Source organism: Sorex fumeus, unplaced genomic scaffold, assembly GCF_029834395.1.
Source record: "Sorex fumeus unplaced genomic scaffold, SorFum_2.1 ptg000149l, whole genome shotgun sequence".
In the NCBI taxonomy this organism is placed as follows: domain Eukaryota; kingdom Metazoa; phylum Chordata; class Mammalia; order Eulipotyphla; family Soricidae; genus Sorex; species Sorex fumeus.
In genome coordinates this window covers 6,166,625-6,182,982 of record NW_026606206.1, presented here as the reverse complement: position 1 = coordinate 6,182,982, position 16,358 = coordinate 6,166,625, and the positions used below count along the sequence as shown (strand labels likewise).

General features: G+C 46.7%; 1 protein-coding gene across 1 annotated transcript in view; it reads right to left on the bottom strand.

The window, feature by feature from the left end:
• Positions 1 to 2,016: 2,016 nt before the first annotated feature.
• Positions 2,017 to 16,358, bottom strand: part of PGM5 (phosphoglucomutase 5) — a 271,097-nt gene continuing 256,755 nt past the window's right edge. Inside the window, exon 11 of the mRNA XM_056106927.1 lies at positions 2,017 to 3,504. Within this exon, the coding sequence (XP_055962902.1) occupies positions 3,415 to 3,504 (90 nt within the window). The 3' untranslated portion in view covers positions 2,017 to 3,414. The remainder of the gene's footprint in view (positions 3,505 to 16,358) is intronic.

Genomic DNA, 16,358 nt, shown 5'->3' with positions numbered 1-16,358 from the left:
ACACACACTCACACTCAAATACACACACTTTCTTTCTCACACACATTCATTCTCTCATACACACACACACTCACATACACACACTTTCTCTCTCACACACATTCATTCTCTCATACACACACACACACACACACACACACACACACACACACTCTTCCAAATCCCCCTGAATGCAGGGGAGGTGGGTTGAATGCCTTAGATAAACTGTCACTTGTCTTTGCTCTGGAAATACCCAATCTAAGAGTGATCCGCATATCAACAGAAAACTAGCCCAGAGATGACTGTGTCCTGTGGCCTCACTAAACTTTTGGACATCTCTAGTCATTTCCTCTTAACCAAGGCTCAGGGCTGGAGCTTTCCCTTCAATACAGGAAGAATACAACACGCATTAGAGTGACCTTCTTGTCTCTTCTCTCTCCTGGGAATGAGGCAGGAGAACAAGCGTATGCAATTGGTGACGAGAAGCTCAAAATTTATGTCAAGCAGAAGTAATACCTTAGCAATATTCATTTGGCCTGTGCTGGACATTTTCCCATTATCTTCTGGAAGATACTGTACTTTAGGGACAATGCAGGACTTTGCAGCTTAACTGAGGAAACCTCTGCAAACAAGGGGTCTGCACAACTGTGTCTTTCCAGAGCTGGGACCAAGCGTTTGCTCTGCTTGATAATTACAAGCATGTGTCTGCTTCAGCCCCTTTCACCCAGTGGAGCTCCCAACAAGCCTCTCCAGCTCTTCTGACCCCCAACTCCTACTCCTTGATCTTGAAACATTCACTTCTGATGAAATTAGATAAATGGTGACAAGTTCCCCAAATCTCTATTGGGGGGGGTGAATTTTTCCAAGGCCTAGAGCTGAGGTTCCCAAGAATTTTTGGGGGGAGGGGGTTATTTTTTTTTTTTTTTTTTGGTTTGGGAGCCACACCTGACAATGCTCAGGAGTTATGCCTAGCTCTATACTCAGGAATTACTCCTATGTAACCTAGAGGACCATATTGGATACCAGGGATTGAACCCAGGCCGGCCACATGTCCCCAATCTGCTCTACCATTTATTTGTTATTTATTTATTTTCTCCCATTTCAAAGCCTCCTGGAAATGAAGCTCAATTAAGCATACAAAGCACCTTTTGTTTCCCCCAAGGCCATTACTACCAGTGTCCCTGTTCCTATTTCCTGAAGTGGTGGGTACACTTCTAGTACTCCTCAAGGTGGTATCATCCATTTGGGGGGAGCAATGGCCTAGAGCCGCTCTGACTCAGCATCTCTGTGTGTTCCCACTGGGCATGCTTGTGCCTCTACGGTAAAACTCATGTCCACCTGATGCTTTGTGGACATTTGTCATAGCCCCTTGACCCCAAATGACAAATGCACAAGAGCAGGAGAAATGTTTTAGACACCTCCTTGCCAACTCCAACACACGACCCTACACAGATCACTTATTGAACCTGGATGACTGACTGAATCAATATATGTATCTGAATATGAATAAGAACATGTCCAGACCCAGATGATTCTGTGTTGAAATAAGCAGAATTTTTAAATGAGGCTCGATTTACAGTCGAATTTCCAAAATCAGAGATTATGCAAATTTCAGCAACTTGAGAAAAATGTAAAACTTCCTCTATTCAGTCAAAGGACACAGTCAGTCGTGCTGAGTAACTCAGGGGTGAGTTGGCTGGCCAGTCTCCTCTCCCTGAAAGAGGAGAGGCTAGTTGTATCCCACTGCAGATAAACTCCACAACTAATTCTTTAGAATGGCAGCTGGAAGGCAACCTCCTGTTACTTTCATACTTCTGATGAAAGCCTGGATATACCTTTAAGTTTCTGTTGGTTCTCTACGGCCATTTGAGCAATCTGCCTCTTTCTGTCCTCTTTCTTAAATCAGTCCCCCAGCTTCTAGTAATGAAAGCCCGCCCTTGGAGGGATTCCAAAGAACTGATCGAAAATAGGTGTCAGTCGCTGGGGTGTCTCAAACGCCGAAACAAATAAAGAAGCCAGACTCCACAAGCCTTCTGGAGAGTGAAAGAAGGAATCTCTTTTTTATTGGCTATGCAAAAGTTCTAACACGTGTCTGGCAGAAGCAGAGAGAGAAAAGAGAAACAAATCTTTGACTGGACTGTTTCCCTGCTTACACTCAACTTGACTCCAGCACCCAGGCATTGCTTAAGACTCACAGTGCAGCACGTCATCTGCACAAAGCACACGCAAGTGAGAGTGCCGTTCCCAAGGAACCAAAACATGCAAACAGGGCCCAAGCACCCCGTGTCCCATGAGCCCACACCGAGGCTGTTAGAACTGCATATTCTTTTCCCGGGGCCAACGAAAGCCAGTTGTGAGACTCCACTTCCCAGAAGGAGTCCCTACCTTGCCCTCCCAGCCCAGCCCCCTGACTCTACCCCAGAAAGGGCTCCTCCCAACTTTGACTTCATGCCTTGATTTCCCCCCTGTGGCATTATCGCCTTTGCCAGCCCCTACAGGTAAGATCTGAACTGTGTTCAAACAAGTGCATTACTGGAGGTGCTTGGTGGGAGGTAGGAGAGCAGAGGGAGATCCCAGGGAGAGGGCAGACATGGTGACTTTTTTTTGGCCATCAACAACAATCTGTGGTGTCTAGGAAGGACCCAGATCAGGGAAAGGAAACATTCATTTGGGGTGTCCTGCCAATCCACTGCTTTCTACCGGAACAACGAGCGACTAAACCTATGGGAAGGCAGTCAGCTTAGTAGCTAAAATAACATTATTTACAGAAAAAAAGAGAGAAAACGTCATTTGATGTGTTTTACTGAGAGCATGCCTTTGTGATTTGTAGAAAGCGCTAGAAGATGTGAAGGGAGGGGGCACTGGGGTTTGGAAATAGGAACAGGGACACCGGCCCATCAAGGAGTGGGCGGGTGTGAAGTGGGCTATGAGGCATTCTAGAAAGTTCCCTCATGGAAAGTTTTAGCTTTTCCTCTTGGTCCTGGAGGAAAAGTGAAACCTCCCCCATGCTGAGGATTACCGGGGCCATCTGTGGCTTAGGGGCCACTAAATTTTGGCACCCCTCTTTTGTCAGAACCTCTTCTCACCTGGTAGCAATAATGCATAGATGCCCCAAAGCAGTGTCTTAGCCCACTTATTCCTTGTTACAGGGAAGGGGGTGCCTTTGTGTGAGGAAATGGAGCTATCAAATGATAGTGGAGCTTTAACAGACAACTGAAAACCCTTTTTGCACTGGAAGAAACGGACAAAAACCCAACCAAACCAATTATTTTTCTTTTCCCAACCACCCTCCATCCCCTACCAGTAATCTTTTATTTTATGTTTTTGTTTTTGTTTTCCCCAAAGGCATACGAGGCACAAACAGGTAGCAAGAAGGCTTGGTGAAGTGTGTCCTGCAGAACATTCTTTTGTTTCTGGTGATGATCTTCCCTCTGCTCAAGTGATGACTGTGGGACCCCTCCGGCCAGTTCTCTCGTGAATCTGGGATATTTTCAGTGCGATGGCTATGAGAGGGCTCAGCACAGTCTGGAAAAGAAGGGAGAAGTCTGTGAACAACCGAGTCAACCCGGAAGGCCATGTGATGAATTTCTAAGACAAGCATCTGGATTCGATTTCACTCTGAGACCTCCAGACAAAGTCCTGGAGGGTTCATCCTCCACACGGAGTCCAGAAGAGAATCTCCCTAGGCTGACTCTGTTCCATCAAGACAATGATCTAATACAGGAAGCTGCAGGACCCAACGATGAGAACATGGAAGCATTGGTGAACAGAGCCGTGTGAATTGTGGGCAGTCCTTGCTACTCACCCCCCTTCTCCACAGGTGCACTGCCCCATCTCCAAAAGTGCACATGGACTTGAGGGAAAATTCTCCTCTGGCCTGAGGAACCAACAAACTTGCTGCTTTGGCAAACATGGATTCACTGGCTAATGCTTCAGGACAGATCTATAATTTCTCTCCATCATGAGATGCCTTTCTTCCTACCAATGGTTCATGAGGCACCTTGTGTCTCCCAGAAGGAGGTGGTGGGCATTAGAAATGTAAAGAGGGGCTGGAGCAATAGCACAGCTGGCAGGACATTTGCCTTGTGTGCAGCCGACCCGGGTTCAATTCTCAGCATCCCATATGGTACCCTGAGCACCGCCAGGGGTTAATTCCTGAGTGCAGAGCCAGGAGTAACCTCTGTGCATCACCAGGTGTGACCCCAAAGAGCAAAAAAAAAAAACCCATAAGGAACACAGTCTTGGGCAAGTGAAGAACATGAAGAGGAAGAAGACCAGGTCTTTAACTCCTTCCCATTGCATAGGAGAGAGACTTAGTTTTCCAAAATCTGGGTTACAGAAATCCCTCATTATGATTTTTGATGGTCTAGAAGATTATTCTATTTAATTTTTTACAAAGCATTTTTATGGAGGGCTGGAGTGATAGCACAGCAGGTAGGGTGTTTGCCTTGCACGCAGCCAACATGGCTGACCCGAGTTCGATTCCTCCGCCCCTCTCGGAGAGCCCGGCAAGCTACCGAGAGTATCTCGCCCGCACAGCAGAACCTGGCAAGCTACCTGTGATGTATTTGATAGGCCAAACACAGATGACAAGTTTCATGATGGAGACGTTACTGGGCACGCTTGAGCAAATCGATGAGCAACAGGAGGACTGTGACCGTGACAGTGATTTTTATGGAGGTACTGGAATTTGCAATACTGTTAACCATACTTTCATGCATCCATCATTCCACCACCACGCCCATCATCAAGAGCCCGTTCCCCTCCACCAGTGTCACAAAGACCCCTCCCAAACCCTCTTCCTCTTGTAAACTCAGTTCTATAGACAAAATATTCAGTTCTGATCACTTTTGGCCATTTGCTGTTTCTCTTATTATGTTCTCTTTATTTTAATCCCACATATAGGAGATATTGCCCCCCCTTTTTGGTGGAGTTGGTGACACCTACACACAAAGAGATAAATAGGGTAATCTTCCTGATTATTTTAAGTGTGTGTAGACAGGGTGTTACTTGCAAACGAGTGAGAAAGTCATTTTGCTTTCCTTTCTTCTATTCTTTAATCCTTCTAATTTCATGTAGAAGAAATCCTATCTGTTGCCAATTAGAGCATTCTTTGGGCAAGAATTATTCTGACAGAAGAAACATCACTTACTAAATGGCTTTACTGAATCTATTTATTCTTGGAGGGAGCCATACCCAACAGTACACAGAGCTTAGTCCTGGCTCTTGCTTGGGTCTCTCTCCTGGCAGGGCTCAGGGGATTGTATGCGATGCTGGGGATTGAACCCAGGTTGGCCACATGCAAGGGAAGGAAGCACTCTCTCTGCTGTACTATCTCTCTGACTCTTACTAAATTTATTTTCATGGTGAGCTTGTATTTGTCAAGGGATACTGTTCTCCCACCCTCACCCCAAGGAGTGCAAGGATGAAAAATTACTTTAATAAATATATATTTTCAGGGTTGGGCAGATAGCACAGAAGGTAGAGCACTTGCCTCGTGCGACCTGAATTTGAACCCCAGCATCCCAGTTCCCCTGAGTACCTCTAGGAATAGTTCCTGAGTGCAGAGCCAGGAGTAACTCTTGAGAGTTGCTGGGTGTGACCATTCCCAATCCAAAAACAAACAAATAAAAAATATTTTTTTAAATTCCTCAGCACATTATATGTTAACCAGAGGCTGTCAGGAGTTATCTATGAGCACAGCTGATGTGTCCTCCCCCCTCCCCTGCAATCCATGCTTTCCCGCCAATAAATGTATTATCGTAAAGACAAAATGTGTCCATGAAAAGACAAATACTAACAAAAAGAATCTGTATGCTGAAAGTAGACTATAGACCAAACATGACTGCCACTCAGTGCCTCTCTGGCAAAACACAGGACCCAAAAGAAAAGAGATAGAACAAGGGGGAATGCCCTGCCACAGAGGCAGGGTGGGATGGGGGAACGGGGGGGTGGGAGGGATGCTGGGACCCATTGTGGTGGAGGATGGGTGCTGGTGGAGGGATGGGTACTCGATCATTGTATAACTGAAACCCAAGCACAAAAATTTGTAAGTCTATAACTGTACCTCATGGTGTTTCACTAATAAAAAAATATTGAATGTAATCAAAGTTTAAAAAAAAAGCACACTAGAGAGTCAAGCAACTATAGGGACTTAAGTATCTTCCATCCAAGGGCAATTGAGAGGATGGCCCTGCAAGTTCAAGATAATAAAAATCCTTTCATCAGGAAAAAAACGGAGCTGATAGAAAATAAGTTTGGATGTGATGGAGGTGGTGGGAGGGATGCTGGGAAAATTAGTGGGGGAGAACGGGCACTGGTGGAGGGATGGGTAAGCGATCATTGTGTGACTGTAATGCAAACACGAAAGTTCTTAAGTTTGTAACTGTACCCCACAGCGATTCACTAATAAAAAATTTTTAAAAAAGAAAATAAGTTTGGGAAATACTGGGACAAAGGAAGATAATCAGACTCCAGCTTTGGGAAACTCAACTGCATTTTCAGAAGAGAGAGGGGGACAGTGCTCTGTGTATGGCTCTCCTAGTACTGAGGGATACAGGGATGCTCGGATCACTTGCAGGTCAGGCAGACAAATGTGCAAGTAGATGCCCAAGAGAAGGCAGACATTGTTGGAATGGTCTAGCAACTTCCCCCCACCCCACGAGGAGATGTGTAACTCAAGCCACACATCTAAAATGCTCCACACACCTGCCAGCACCTCCAGCTGCGCCCAGAATGTCCTAGAGATATCTTTCTGTCACTCAACAGAGGATTTAGTCAATAAAAATATTGCATCATTACTTCCCACTCCTCAGTGCTTCTTGAAGTGCTTGTTACAATTTTTCTACACTCAGAGTAGGAAATAAGGAGGGGTTACCTTGGCAATGGACCCACTCCATGGCATTCACATAGCTGCTTCAGTCCTTCCTCCATGTTGGAAGGTTGGCTGGGTGTTGGTGTTACCAAACTAAAGTGGGAACCTGAGCATATTTGTCTTGGTCACCGAGGGATTTTTGGGCGCTGTCTTAAATTTTGCAATGGGCTAACCTCACTCTCATCCCAGCCCTGTGTTAGATGCTAACCTGTTCAATCCTACAGAAGCAGAGAGAGAGAGAGGATTTCTATTTCTACTTTCTTTCCTTTCTTCTTTCTCTATGTAGCTTCTGTGTGTCATGCACATTCATATAAAACTAGGTCATGAAAACAAAGCCCTGAAAAAACTGAACCTGACTAGCAACAGATAGGAGAGATGGTCTGAATGTCACAAGACTCAAAGTAAATAGTTAACTAATTTTTTTTGGAGAAAAACCTAACTAGAAACACAACTACTTACTAAGCAAGATTTTCAGAAATCATTGAGGGAACCCAGCGTGGGGCTGGTCCAGATGCATTGAGAATCAGGGAAGCATCATGTGTGATAATGAGTGAGACATATCTTAGTTCATGGTTTGTAGTAGAGAATACAACTCAGAGCCGTCGGGTCCCTTGACATAGAACACGATGGTATTCTGGGACCCATAAAAGAGAACTTTTTTTTTCCTTTTTGAATCACACCCAGCGATGCTCAGGGGTTACTCCTGGATCTGCACTCAGGAATTACTCCTGGCGGTTCTTGGGTGACCATATGGGATACCAGGGATTGAACCTGGGTCGGCCTCATGCAAGGCAAACGCCCTACCCGCTGTACCATTGCTCCGGCCCCAAAAGAGAACTTCTTAATAAGTTCCACGTAGCTGGTCCTCTAGGGAAATTTGCACCAACACTTCCATTGAGGTTAAATGTAGGTTGATTTCTCATGATTTCATTTAGACATTTGCTTTTAGTCCTTGTGTCATCTGCTTAATCTAGGGAGGAGGTCCTCAAATTTTTCTAGGTGGTCTGGTAAGGCACAGATTGTTGGTGCCTTCCTTGGATTACTGATTTCAGAAGTCTGAGGCAGGATGGGGCCCAAGAATTTGCATTTCTAACAAGTTCCAAGTGATTCTTATGCTGCTGGTTTGGGACGCACACGTTAAGAACCACCCTGGTAAGCCATATCCATCACTATGCTTGTCAAATTCATTATCCCAGCATGAATGCCATTTTGTCCCATGCTTGGAAGTTTCCTGAGAGGGTAGAAAGCAGAGGTGCAGTTGGTGCCCATTGGGCACAGCTGAAAAGCCACAACTGGAAACCCAGTCCAGGGCCCTCTCTCTGTCCTTTGTCAAATACAACCAATCTACTGGACACTGCTGTTTAGATACACACACACACACACACACACACACACACACACACACACACACGCCCCCTGCCACACATACAAAGCCAAAATAAATAAGCAGTTCAAATCACCGCAATTTCTTCCTGCCTCCTCAAATGTCCCTGTATCGTCTTTGTTGGCTGCATCCACAGTAGACGTCAAAGGTGCCCTTCATGTGGAGCAGACTTGCCAGTTTAGACAGAAACTGGAGTTGCTGGCTCATATCATCGCTAGTGGCATTGTCAGACTGAAGGCAGAGGCGCCAAAACAACTCTATTGTTAGAGCAACAGCAAGGATTCTCCTCCTAGCAGCCACCACCTATCATCTCCCTCTGTTCCCTGCCCACATATGAATCAAGGTCTAGGTTATCCATTGTCACTTGTAAATATTTGGATTGGGGGGAGGCTGGCCATTCCCGATGGTGCTCAGGGCTAGGCTTACTCCTGGCCCTGTGCTCATGGATTACTCCTATTGGTAACCCAGGGAACTAAATGCTGAGAATTGAACCCAGGTCAGGCTCATGCAAAGCAAGTGCCTTATCCCCCTGAACTATCTCCCCAATCCCTGCCATTGGAGGGTATTGGGGGTGGGCCACACCCAGCAGTGCTCAGGGCTTAATCCTGCTTCTGTACACTTAGCGACTTGCAATCTAATGATTCATTTTGTCATGTCACCTTCACTGTCTTCCCATTGTTCATCGATTTGCTCGAGTGGGCCCAGTAACATTGTGAGACTTGTTGTTACTGTGTTTGGCATATCGAATGCGCCACGGGGAGCTTGCCAGGCTTTGCCGGGTGGGCGAGTTACTCTCGGTAGCTTGCTGGGCTCTCTGAGAGGGGTGGAGGAATTGAACTCGGGTCAGCCATGTCGGCTGCAAGCAAGGCAAACGCCCTACCCTCAGTGCTATAAAAATTAAAACTGCATGCTGACAGAACCAGGAATATTCCCTGAACACTAACAGATGCTCACGCCACCTCTGCCCCCAAACTACAGCTATGATTCTATTTTCCAGATTTGTACATTGGATAGCACAGTGGTAAGGCATTTGCCTTGCGTGTAGCCAGCCCGGCCGATTTGGGTTCGATTCCTCTGCCCCTCTTGGAGAACCCAACAAACTACCGAGAGTATCTTGCCCACACGGCAAAGCCTGGCAAGCTCCCTGTGATGTATTTGATATGCCAAACACAGTAACAACAAAGTCTCACGATGCAGACGTTACTGGGCCCACTCAAGCAAATCGATGAACAATGGGAGGACAGTACATTGGAAAGTGTTCTCAAATTATTTGTCATTCTAGGGGCTGGAGAGATAGTACAGAGGGAAAGGAAGTGCTTGCTTTGCTTGCAGATGAACTCAATTCTATCCCTAGCACTCAATATGTCCCCTGGAGACAGCAAGGATAATCTCTGAGTACAGAGCCATGGGTAAGCCCTCAGCACCAGGAATATACCTACCAAGCACCAAGCACCAAGCTCTTGGTAGGCTTGGGGAACCATATGGGGTGCTAGGGATCCAACCCAGATTGGTTGTGTACAAAGCAAAGCACCCTACTGGCTCCATGGTCACGGTCACGGTCAGGTCCTCCCGTTGTTCATCGATTTGCTTGAGCAGGCCCAGTAACGTCTCCATCGTGAGACTTCTTCTTACTGTGTTTGGCATATTGAACACATCACGGGGAGCTTGCCAGGCTCCGCTGTGCGGGCGAGAGACTCTCTATAGCTCCGAGAGTGGGGGAGGAATCGAACTCGGGTCGCCATGTTGACCGCTTGTAAGGCAAACGCCCTACCGCTGTGCTATCGCTCCAGCCCACTGGCTCCATAGCCATTTTTTAATGACTGGGCTCTTATGGTTTAGAACAATGCCATGATCCATCTTGACCTTCTGATTATGGTTCTGGAAAACCAGTATTGCCTTTTCGAGGTGAATTTAAAACATAACCACTGTCCTCCCGTTGTCCATCGACTTACTCGAGCGGGCCCAGTAACATCTCCAGTGTGAGACTTTGTTGTTACTGTGTTTGGCATATCGGATACGTCATGGGGAGCTTGCCAGGCTTTGCCGTGTGGGCGAGATACTCTCAGTAGCTTGCCGTGTTCTCCGAGAGGGTCAGAAGAATCGAACCCGGCTTGGCCGGGCGGAAGACAAGCGCCCTATGGCTGTGCTATCGCTCCAGCCCTTAAAACATAACCAGAATCTCCCAAAGCTTGCTCGAGGATGAAGTGAGAAGCTCTGAATGGTGCCTTGGACCCATTATGGGGAAGCAGCATTGGTGAGTCTAGGTGCCAGGCCCAGTGTGCTGCACCTCTACCTGCTGTCATGCACTGTAGCACTGTCCTCCCATTGTTCATCAATTTACTCGAGTGGGCATCAGTAATGTCTCACAACAAATTGTGAGAACTTGTTGTTACTGTTTTTGGCATACCGAATACATGACGGGTAGCTTGCCAGGCTCTGCCGTGTGGGCGAGATACTCTCGGTAGCTTGCCGGGCTCTCCGAGAGGGTTGGAGGAATCGAACCCGGATCAGCCACATGCAAAAACCCCAGCCTGGAAACCCCTCCTGCGAGGTTCTGTGCTGTTGATTCTAGAAGGAACTGTGTAAGCGACAGTGGATGCCTGATCTCTGAAGCCAAGCTGCCGGTGGTGAAAAACTGGCTCTTCCCCTTCTAAGCAAAGTAAGGTTTGGGTCAGTCATTTCATTCCCAGATTTTAACCCTCCTTTTCCAAAATAGGGAGCCCTTACCTCAGAGAGCAGATTAACAATTCAGGAAGCCAACAAATGAATGGGAAACACCTTACCAGCAGCCTGGCCCTCAGGGAGGTTGCATAGGTAGCTGCTATTATCATACAAACTAGGGGCTGGAGAGGGCACAGAGAGTGGGAAAGAATCTTCCCTGCTTGCGGCTGACCCTTCTCTGACTTCTGAGAACCACCAGGAGTAACTCCTGAATGCAGAGCCAGAACTAGCCCCTGAGCATCACTGGGTGTGGCCCCAAAAATAACCCAAACCAGAGAAACAAACCAGTGACTGGATGGAGTTAGTATTCAAGTCCCTTTCCCACTGGATGGAGTTAGTATTCAAGTCCCTTTACCACAACCCACCAGACCTGAAACCTGATACCCACTGGAGTCTCATATTTTCTGGTTCAATTTATACATAAATCTATTCGTTCAGTGGAATACCTTGGAATACAGGTATTCCTGTATTCCACGCTTGGTTAGAAGTGGAATACCACACTTCTAACCAACAGCTTCTTGTTGCTTTATGCCCTGCTCATATTACTGAGTTATCTGAGTGGTACTTAAATTTCTGAGCCCAGAGTTTGCATATGTCCCTTCATCAAAAGCAGGTCTTGGAGCTGGAGTGATAGTACGGTGGGTAGGTGCTTCGTTTACATGCAGCCTACTCAAGTTTGATTCCCAGCATCCCTTATGATCCCCTGAGCACCACCAGGAGTAATTTCTAAATGCAGAATTGGGAGTAATCCCCAAGTATCACTGGGTGTGGCCCCAAAACCAAAGAAAGAAAGAAATATGGTTTTATAAGTAATAAGGTGGGTGGTGGGAAAGTTGGTGTGAGGACGGCTCACACACATAGAGCAGCTTCTGAGTATGACTTTACCTATGAGAGAAAGACCCATGAGGATAGTCCGAGGGAGCTTCTAGCTGGCCTTCTGGCTATCCACAAGCAAGATCATCTATCCTCATCCTCTACACACTGGAAGAGTCTTTATGGCTACACAACCCGGGATTCAACATAAACTACTTAGCATAAGCCTGTATGGAAGGAAGTCTCAGCGGACTGGCGAGTCTTGGTTCTATGTGGTCATGGGTCTTTTCTCATGGGACACATCAATGTGAAAACAAGCTTGTGTCATCAGCCAGCTCCCCATAGCTCCTCAAATGAGAGGCAGGCCACTGGTTTTTTGTAACAAAATGTGAATATATATTTACATTCTGACGCTTATTTATTGCTCTTCACTTGATCACTTGACATCCCATTACTCATTGATTTGCTCGAGCAGGCACCAGTAATGCCTCCATTTGTCCCTGTCGCGTGCTAGTGTAGCCCAATGGTGTATGCTCGTTCTAGGAAAGTGAAGAGCCTCAAACTGACCATTCAGGGTCTTGATGAAGAAGTCTGACCATCTCGTGGGTGGGTGGCCATGTGATCTTTTGATGTCCCATGGAATCTAGTTGGTAATGGCTCTAGTCCAGCAGTTGTCTCCAAATCTCATTACATGTCCAGCCATCTGATTTTCGACACCTTGGCAAACAAGACAGCATCCATGATTCTTCAGCATTGATGGAGGTCGAAACTCTGGATTCTTTCTCTACTTGAGTGAAGCATGATACTCCAAGCATAGCTCTTTTGATTCCTCTTTGGGAGACCTGAATAGCATTCTCATCCTGTTCTCAAAGGGCCCAGGTCTCTGAAGCGTATGTTATTGCAGGAAGAACAGTGGAATCAAAGAGATGTGCCTGGAGGCAGAGGTTCTTCGTCCTTTTAGCCATTTCTTCGATGTTCTTGAAGGCGTTCCAAGCCGCTCTCTTCCTCCTGCACAGCTCAGGTGCCAGGTCATTTATCATGTTGACCTCTCGACCTAGGTACACATAGCTGTTGCATTCGGAGATGGGGCATCAGGAACGAGGCTGTTTCTCATAAACATTGTCTTCGTAAGATTCAGCTGTAGTCCTACCTTTCCACACTCACGGTCAAAGTCGGCCAGCATTTGTGCCACTTGGCTGATGTTTGGTGTTATTAAAACAATGTCATCAGCAAAGCGGAGGTGGTGTAGTTGCCGACCGTCTATCTTCACTCCCATTCCTTCCCATTCCAGTAATTGAATGACGTTCTTGTGGGTGGCACTGAAGAATTTCGGTAAAATGGTATCACCCTGCCGAACCCCTCTCTTGACATGGATGATCACCTTCTTATAGAATGTTGTGATCCTGGTAGTGAATCCGTAACATAGCTCACGGGAGATCCTGATGTATTGCCCTTTTTGGTTAGGGCTTCGGTGACTGCTTTAGTATCAACAGAATCAAAGGCCTTCTTTAAATCAATGAATGTTAGACAGAGCGGCATCTTGAAGTCCCGAGAAATCTCAGTGAGCTTGGTTATCGTATGGATATGGTCAATTGTGCTGAATCCTTTGCGGAACCTGGCTTGCTCGCATGGTTGTCCTTCATCTAGTATTCTGCCAATCCTATTCAGGATCTAGGCTTCTAAATGATCTGTCATATATGAATGTGTCCAAAGCCTATCAAATTCAGAAATAGCTCAGAAAGACTATTAGACTTTAGCTCAGACAGTTCAGTTAACTCAGAAAGACTATTAGAAAGATAGCTCAGAAAGACTGTCCAAGTAGCAAATGGAAGCTCCCTTTCTTCCAAGGCATTCAGCCATTACTATGTATTACTATGGTGCTATATACCAAATTCTAGCTTTTTCCTCTCCCTGACATGCTTGACCAAGCTTCCAGATCCCAGTATTGTCAGGAGAGATATTCTGATTATTTCCCAGCTGATTACAGAGTAGAGAAGAGTTTTTGTTCTCTGGAAATCAGCAGTTTTCAGTGGTAGCTATAACTGAGGGCCACAGAGCCAGCTCAAGTGGTAGGACACATGCCTAGATGGGGAGGTCACAGGTTCAATTTTTGGAAACACGCTCCCTGGAGTACTAAGGTGTGTGACCCACAAAATACTATTATAAAGAATGGTTTTAATTTCTTAAGTTTTTCATTGATTGAGATTCTGTGGTTCACAGCACAACTAATATTGGATTCTCATCCATGTACTTTTAATGCCAAGATAGGACCGAGAAGATCAGCTGAAGAACTTCACATCGGAACCCATGGCCTAGAATGGAACGAACAGGGTGAGAGACTGTCTGAGTTCATCATGTCGACCAAGACCATTCATGGTAACTCACAGTTCCAGAAGGCAGAATCTAAACGATGGACATGGGAGTCTCCCGGTGGACGATTCCACAACGAAATAGACCACATCATATTCAATCGACGGTTTTGCCTGACTGATGTCGCTGTTGTCCCAAAATTTCGAACGGGATCGGACCACCGTCTCCTTCGTGCAAAATTCTACTTCACAGAGCGGGGAGAAAGGGCTGCAAAGTTCAAAAAGAGAACTCCCAGAACGACCACCAACTGGGAACTCTTTGGTACTATTGCGGCAACATGGGAAGATGCCATTGTTGACAACATTGACGAGGAATACGATCGACTGGTTCAGCACCTCCATGAATGTGCGAGGAACGCCAAGAGAGAGATAGCCACAAAAAGTCGCCTATCTTCGAAAACTCTTGAGCTAATTCGCCAGCGTGGTTTGGCGCATGCCTCAGGCAACCGCAAGCTAACGTCCGAGCTTGCAAAGCAGTGCAGAGATGCGATCAAGGAAGACCTCAAAGAGAGAAGAGCAGAAGTACTGGTAGATGCGGCAGAAGCCGGGAAAAGTATTCGTAACGCCCGCCTGTCCTTCGCCAACTATAAGACCAAGATGACTGCCCTCCGACGTCCTGATGGATCCATCACATCCTCCAGAACGGCAATGGAGAAGATTATCCATGACTTCTACTCAAATCTCTTCGATAGCCATGTCCACTTGCCGACATACCAAATTCCACAGGATGGGTATGTCGTTCCCAACGTTCTCCCTTCCGAAATCCGACACGCCATTTCGTCAGTAAAGAAGCAAACAGCACCCGGCCCAGACAAGGTCAGACCTGAACACCTGAAGAACCTGCCGTCAGTACTCATCAATACACTGGCTCGGCTCTTCACTCGCTACCTGTCTGAATGCAAGGTTCCATCTCAATGGAAAACCAGCAGGACCGTACTACTGTTCAAGAAGGGAGACATCCATGACATTGGCAACTATCGCCCGATCTGCCTATTGTCTGTCATCTACAAGTTGTTCACTCGAGTCATCCTGAATAGGATTGGCAGAACACTAGATGAAGGACAACCATGTGAGCAAGCAGGGTTCCGCAAAGGATTCAGCACCATCGACCATATCCACACGATAACCAAACTCATTGAGGTTTCTCGGGAGTTCAAGATGCCGCTCTGCTTAACGTTCATTGATTTAAAGAAGGCCTTTGATTCTGTTGAGACGGAAGCGGTCATTGAAGCCCTAGCCAATCAGGGCATTCAAGCCCAATACATCAGGATCCTCCGTGAGCTGTATTGTGGATTCACTACCAGGATCTCACCATTCTACAAAGAAGTGATCGTTGATGTCAAGAGAGGGGTGCGGCAGGGTGATACCATTTCACCAAAACTCTTCAGTGCCACCCTCGAGAACATCATGCGACGACTGGAATGGGAAGGAATGGGAGTGAAGATAGATGGTCGGCAACTACACCACCTCCGCTTTGCTGATGACATTGTTTTAATAACACCAAACATCAGCCAAGCGGCACAAATGCTGGCCGACTTTGACCGTGAGTGTGGAAAGGTAGGACTACAGCTGAATCTTACGAAGACAATGTTTATGAGAAACAGCCTTGTTCCTGACGCCCCATTCGCTCTCAATGGAACGACCATCTCCGAATGCAACAGCTATGTGTACCTAGGTCGAGAGGTCAACATGACAAATGACCTGGCACCCGAGCTGCGCAGGAGGAAGAGAGCAGCTTGGAACGCCTTCAAGAACGTCGAAGAAATAGCTAAGAGGACGAAGAACCTCCGGCTCCGGGCACATCTCTTTGATTCCACTGTTCTTCCTGCATTAACATATGCCTCAGAGACCTGGGCCCTACGCAAACAAGATGAGAACGCCATTCAGGTCTCCCAAAGAAGAATAGAAAGAGCTATGCTTGGAATATCACGTTTCACTCAAATGAGAGAAAGAATCCGGAGTTCTGACATCCGTCGACGATCAAGGATCAGGGACGCTGTCTCATTTGCCAAGGTGTCGAAAATCAGATGGGCTGGTCACGTAATGAGATTTAAAGACGACCGTTGGACTAGAGCTGTTACTGATTGGATTCCACGGGATGTCAAGAGACCGCGTGGCCGCCCACCTACCAGATGGTCAGACTTCTTTGTCAAGGTCATGAACGATCGGTTTGAGGCCCTCCATGTTCCCGGAGCGAAGAGATGCCATTGGGCTACAC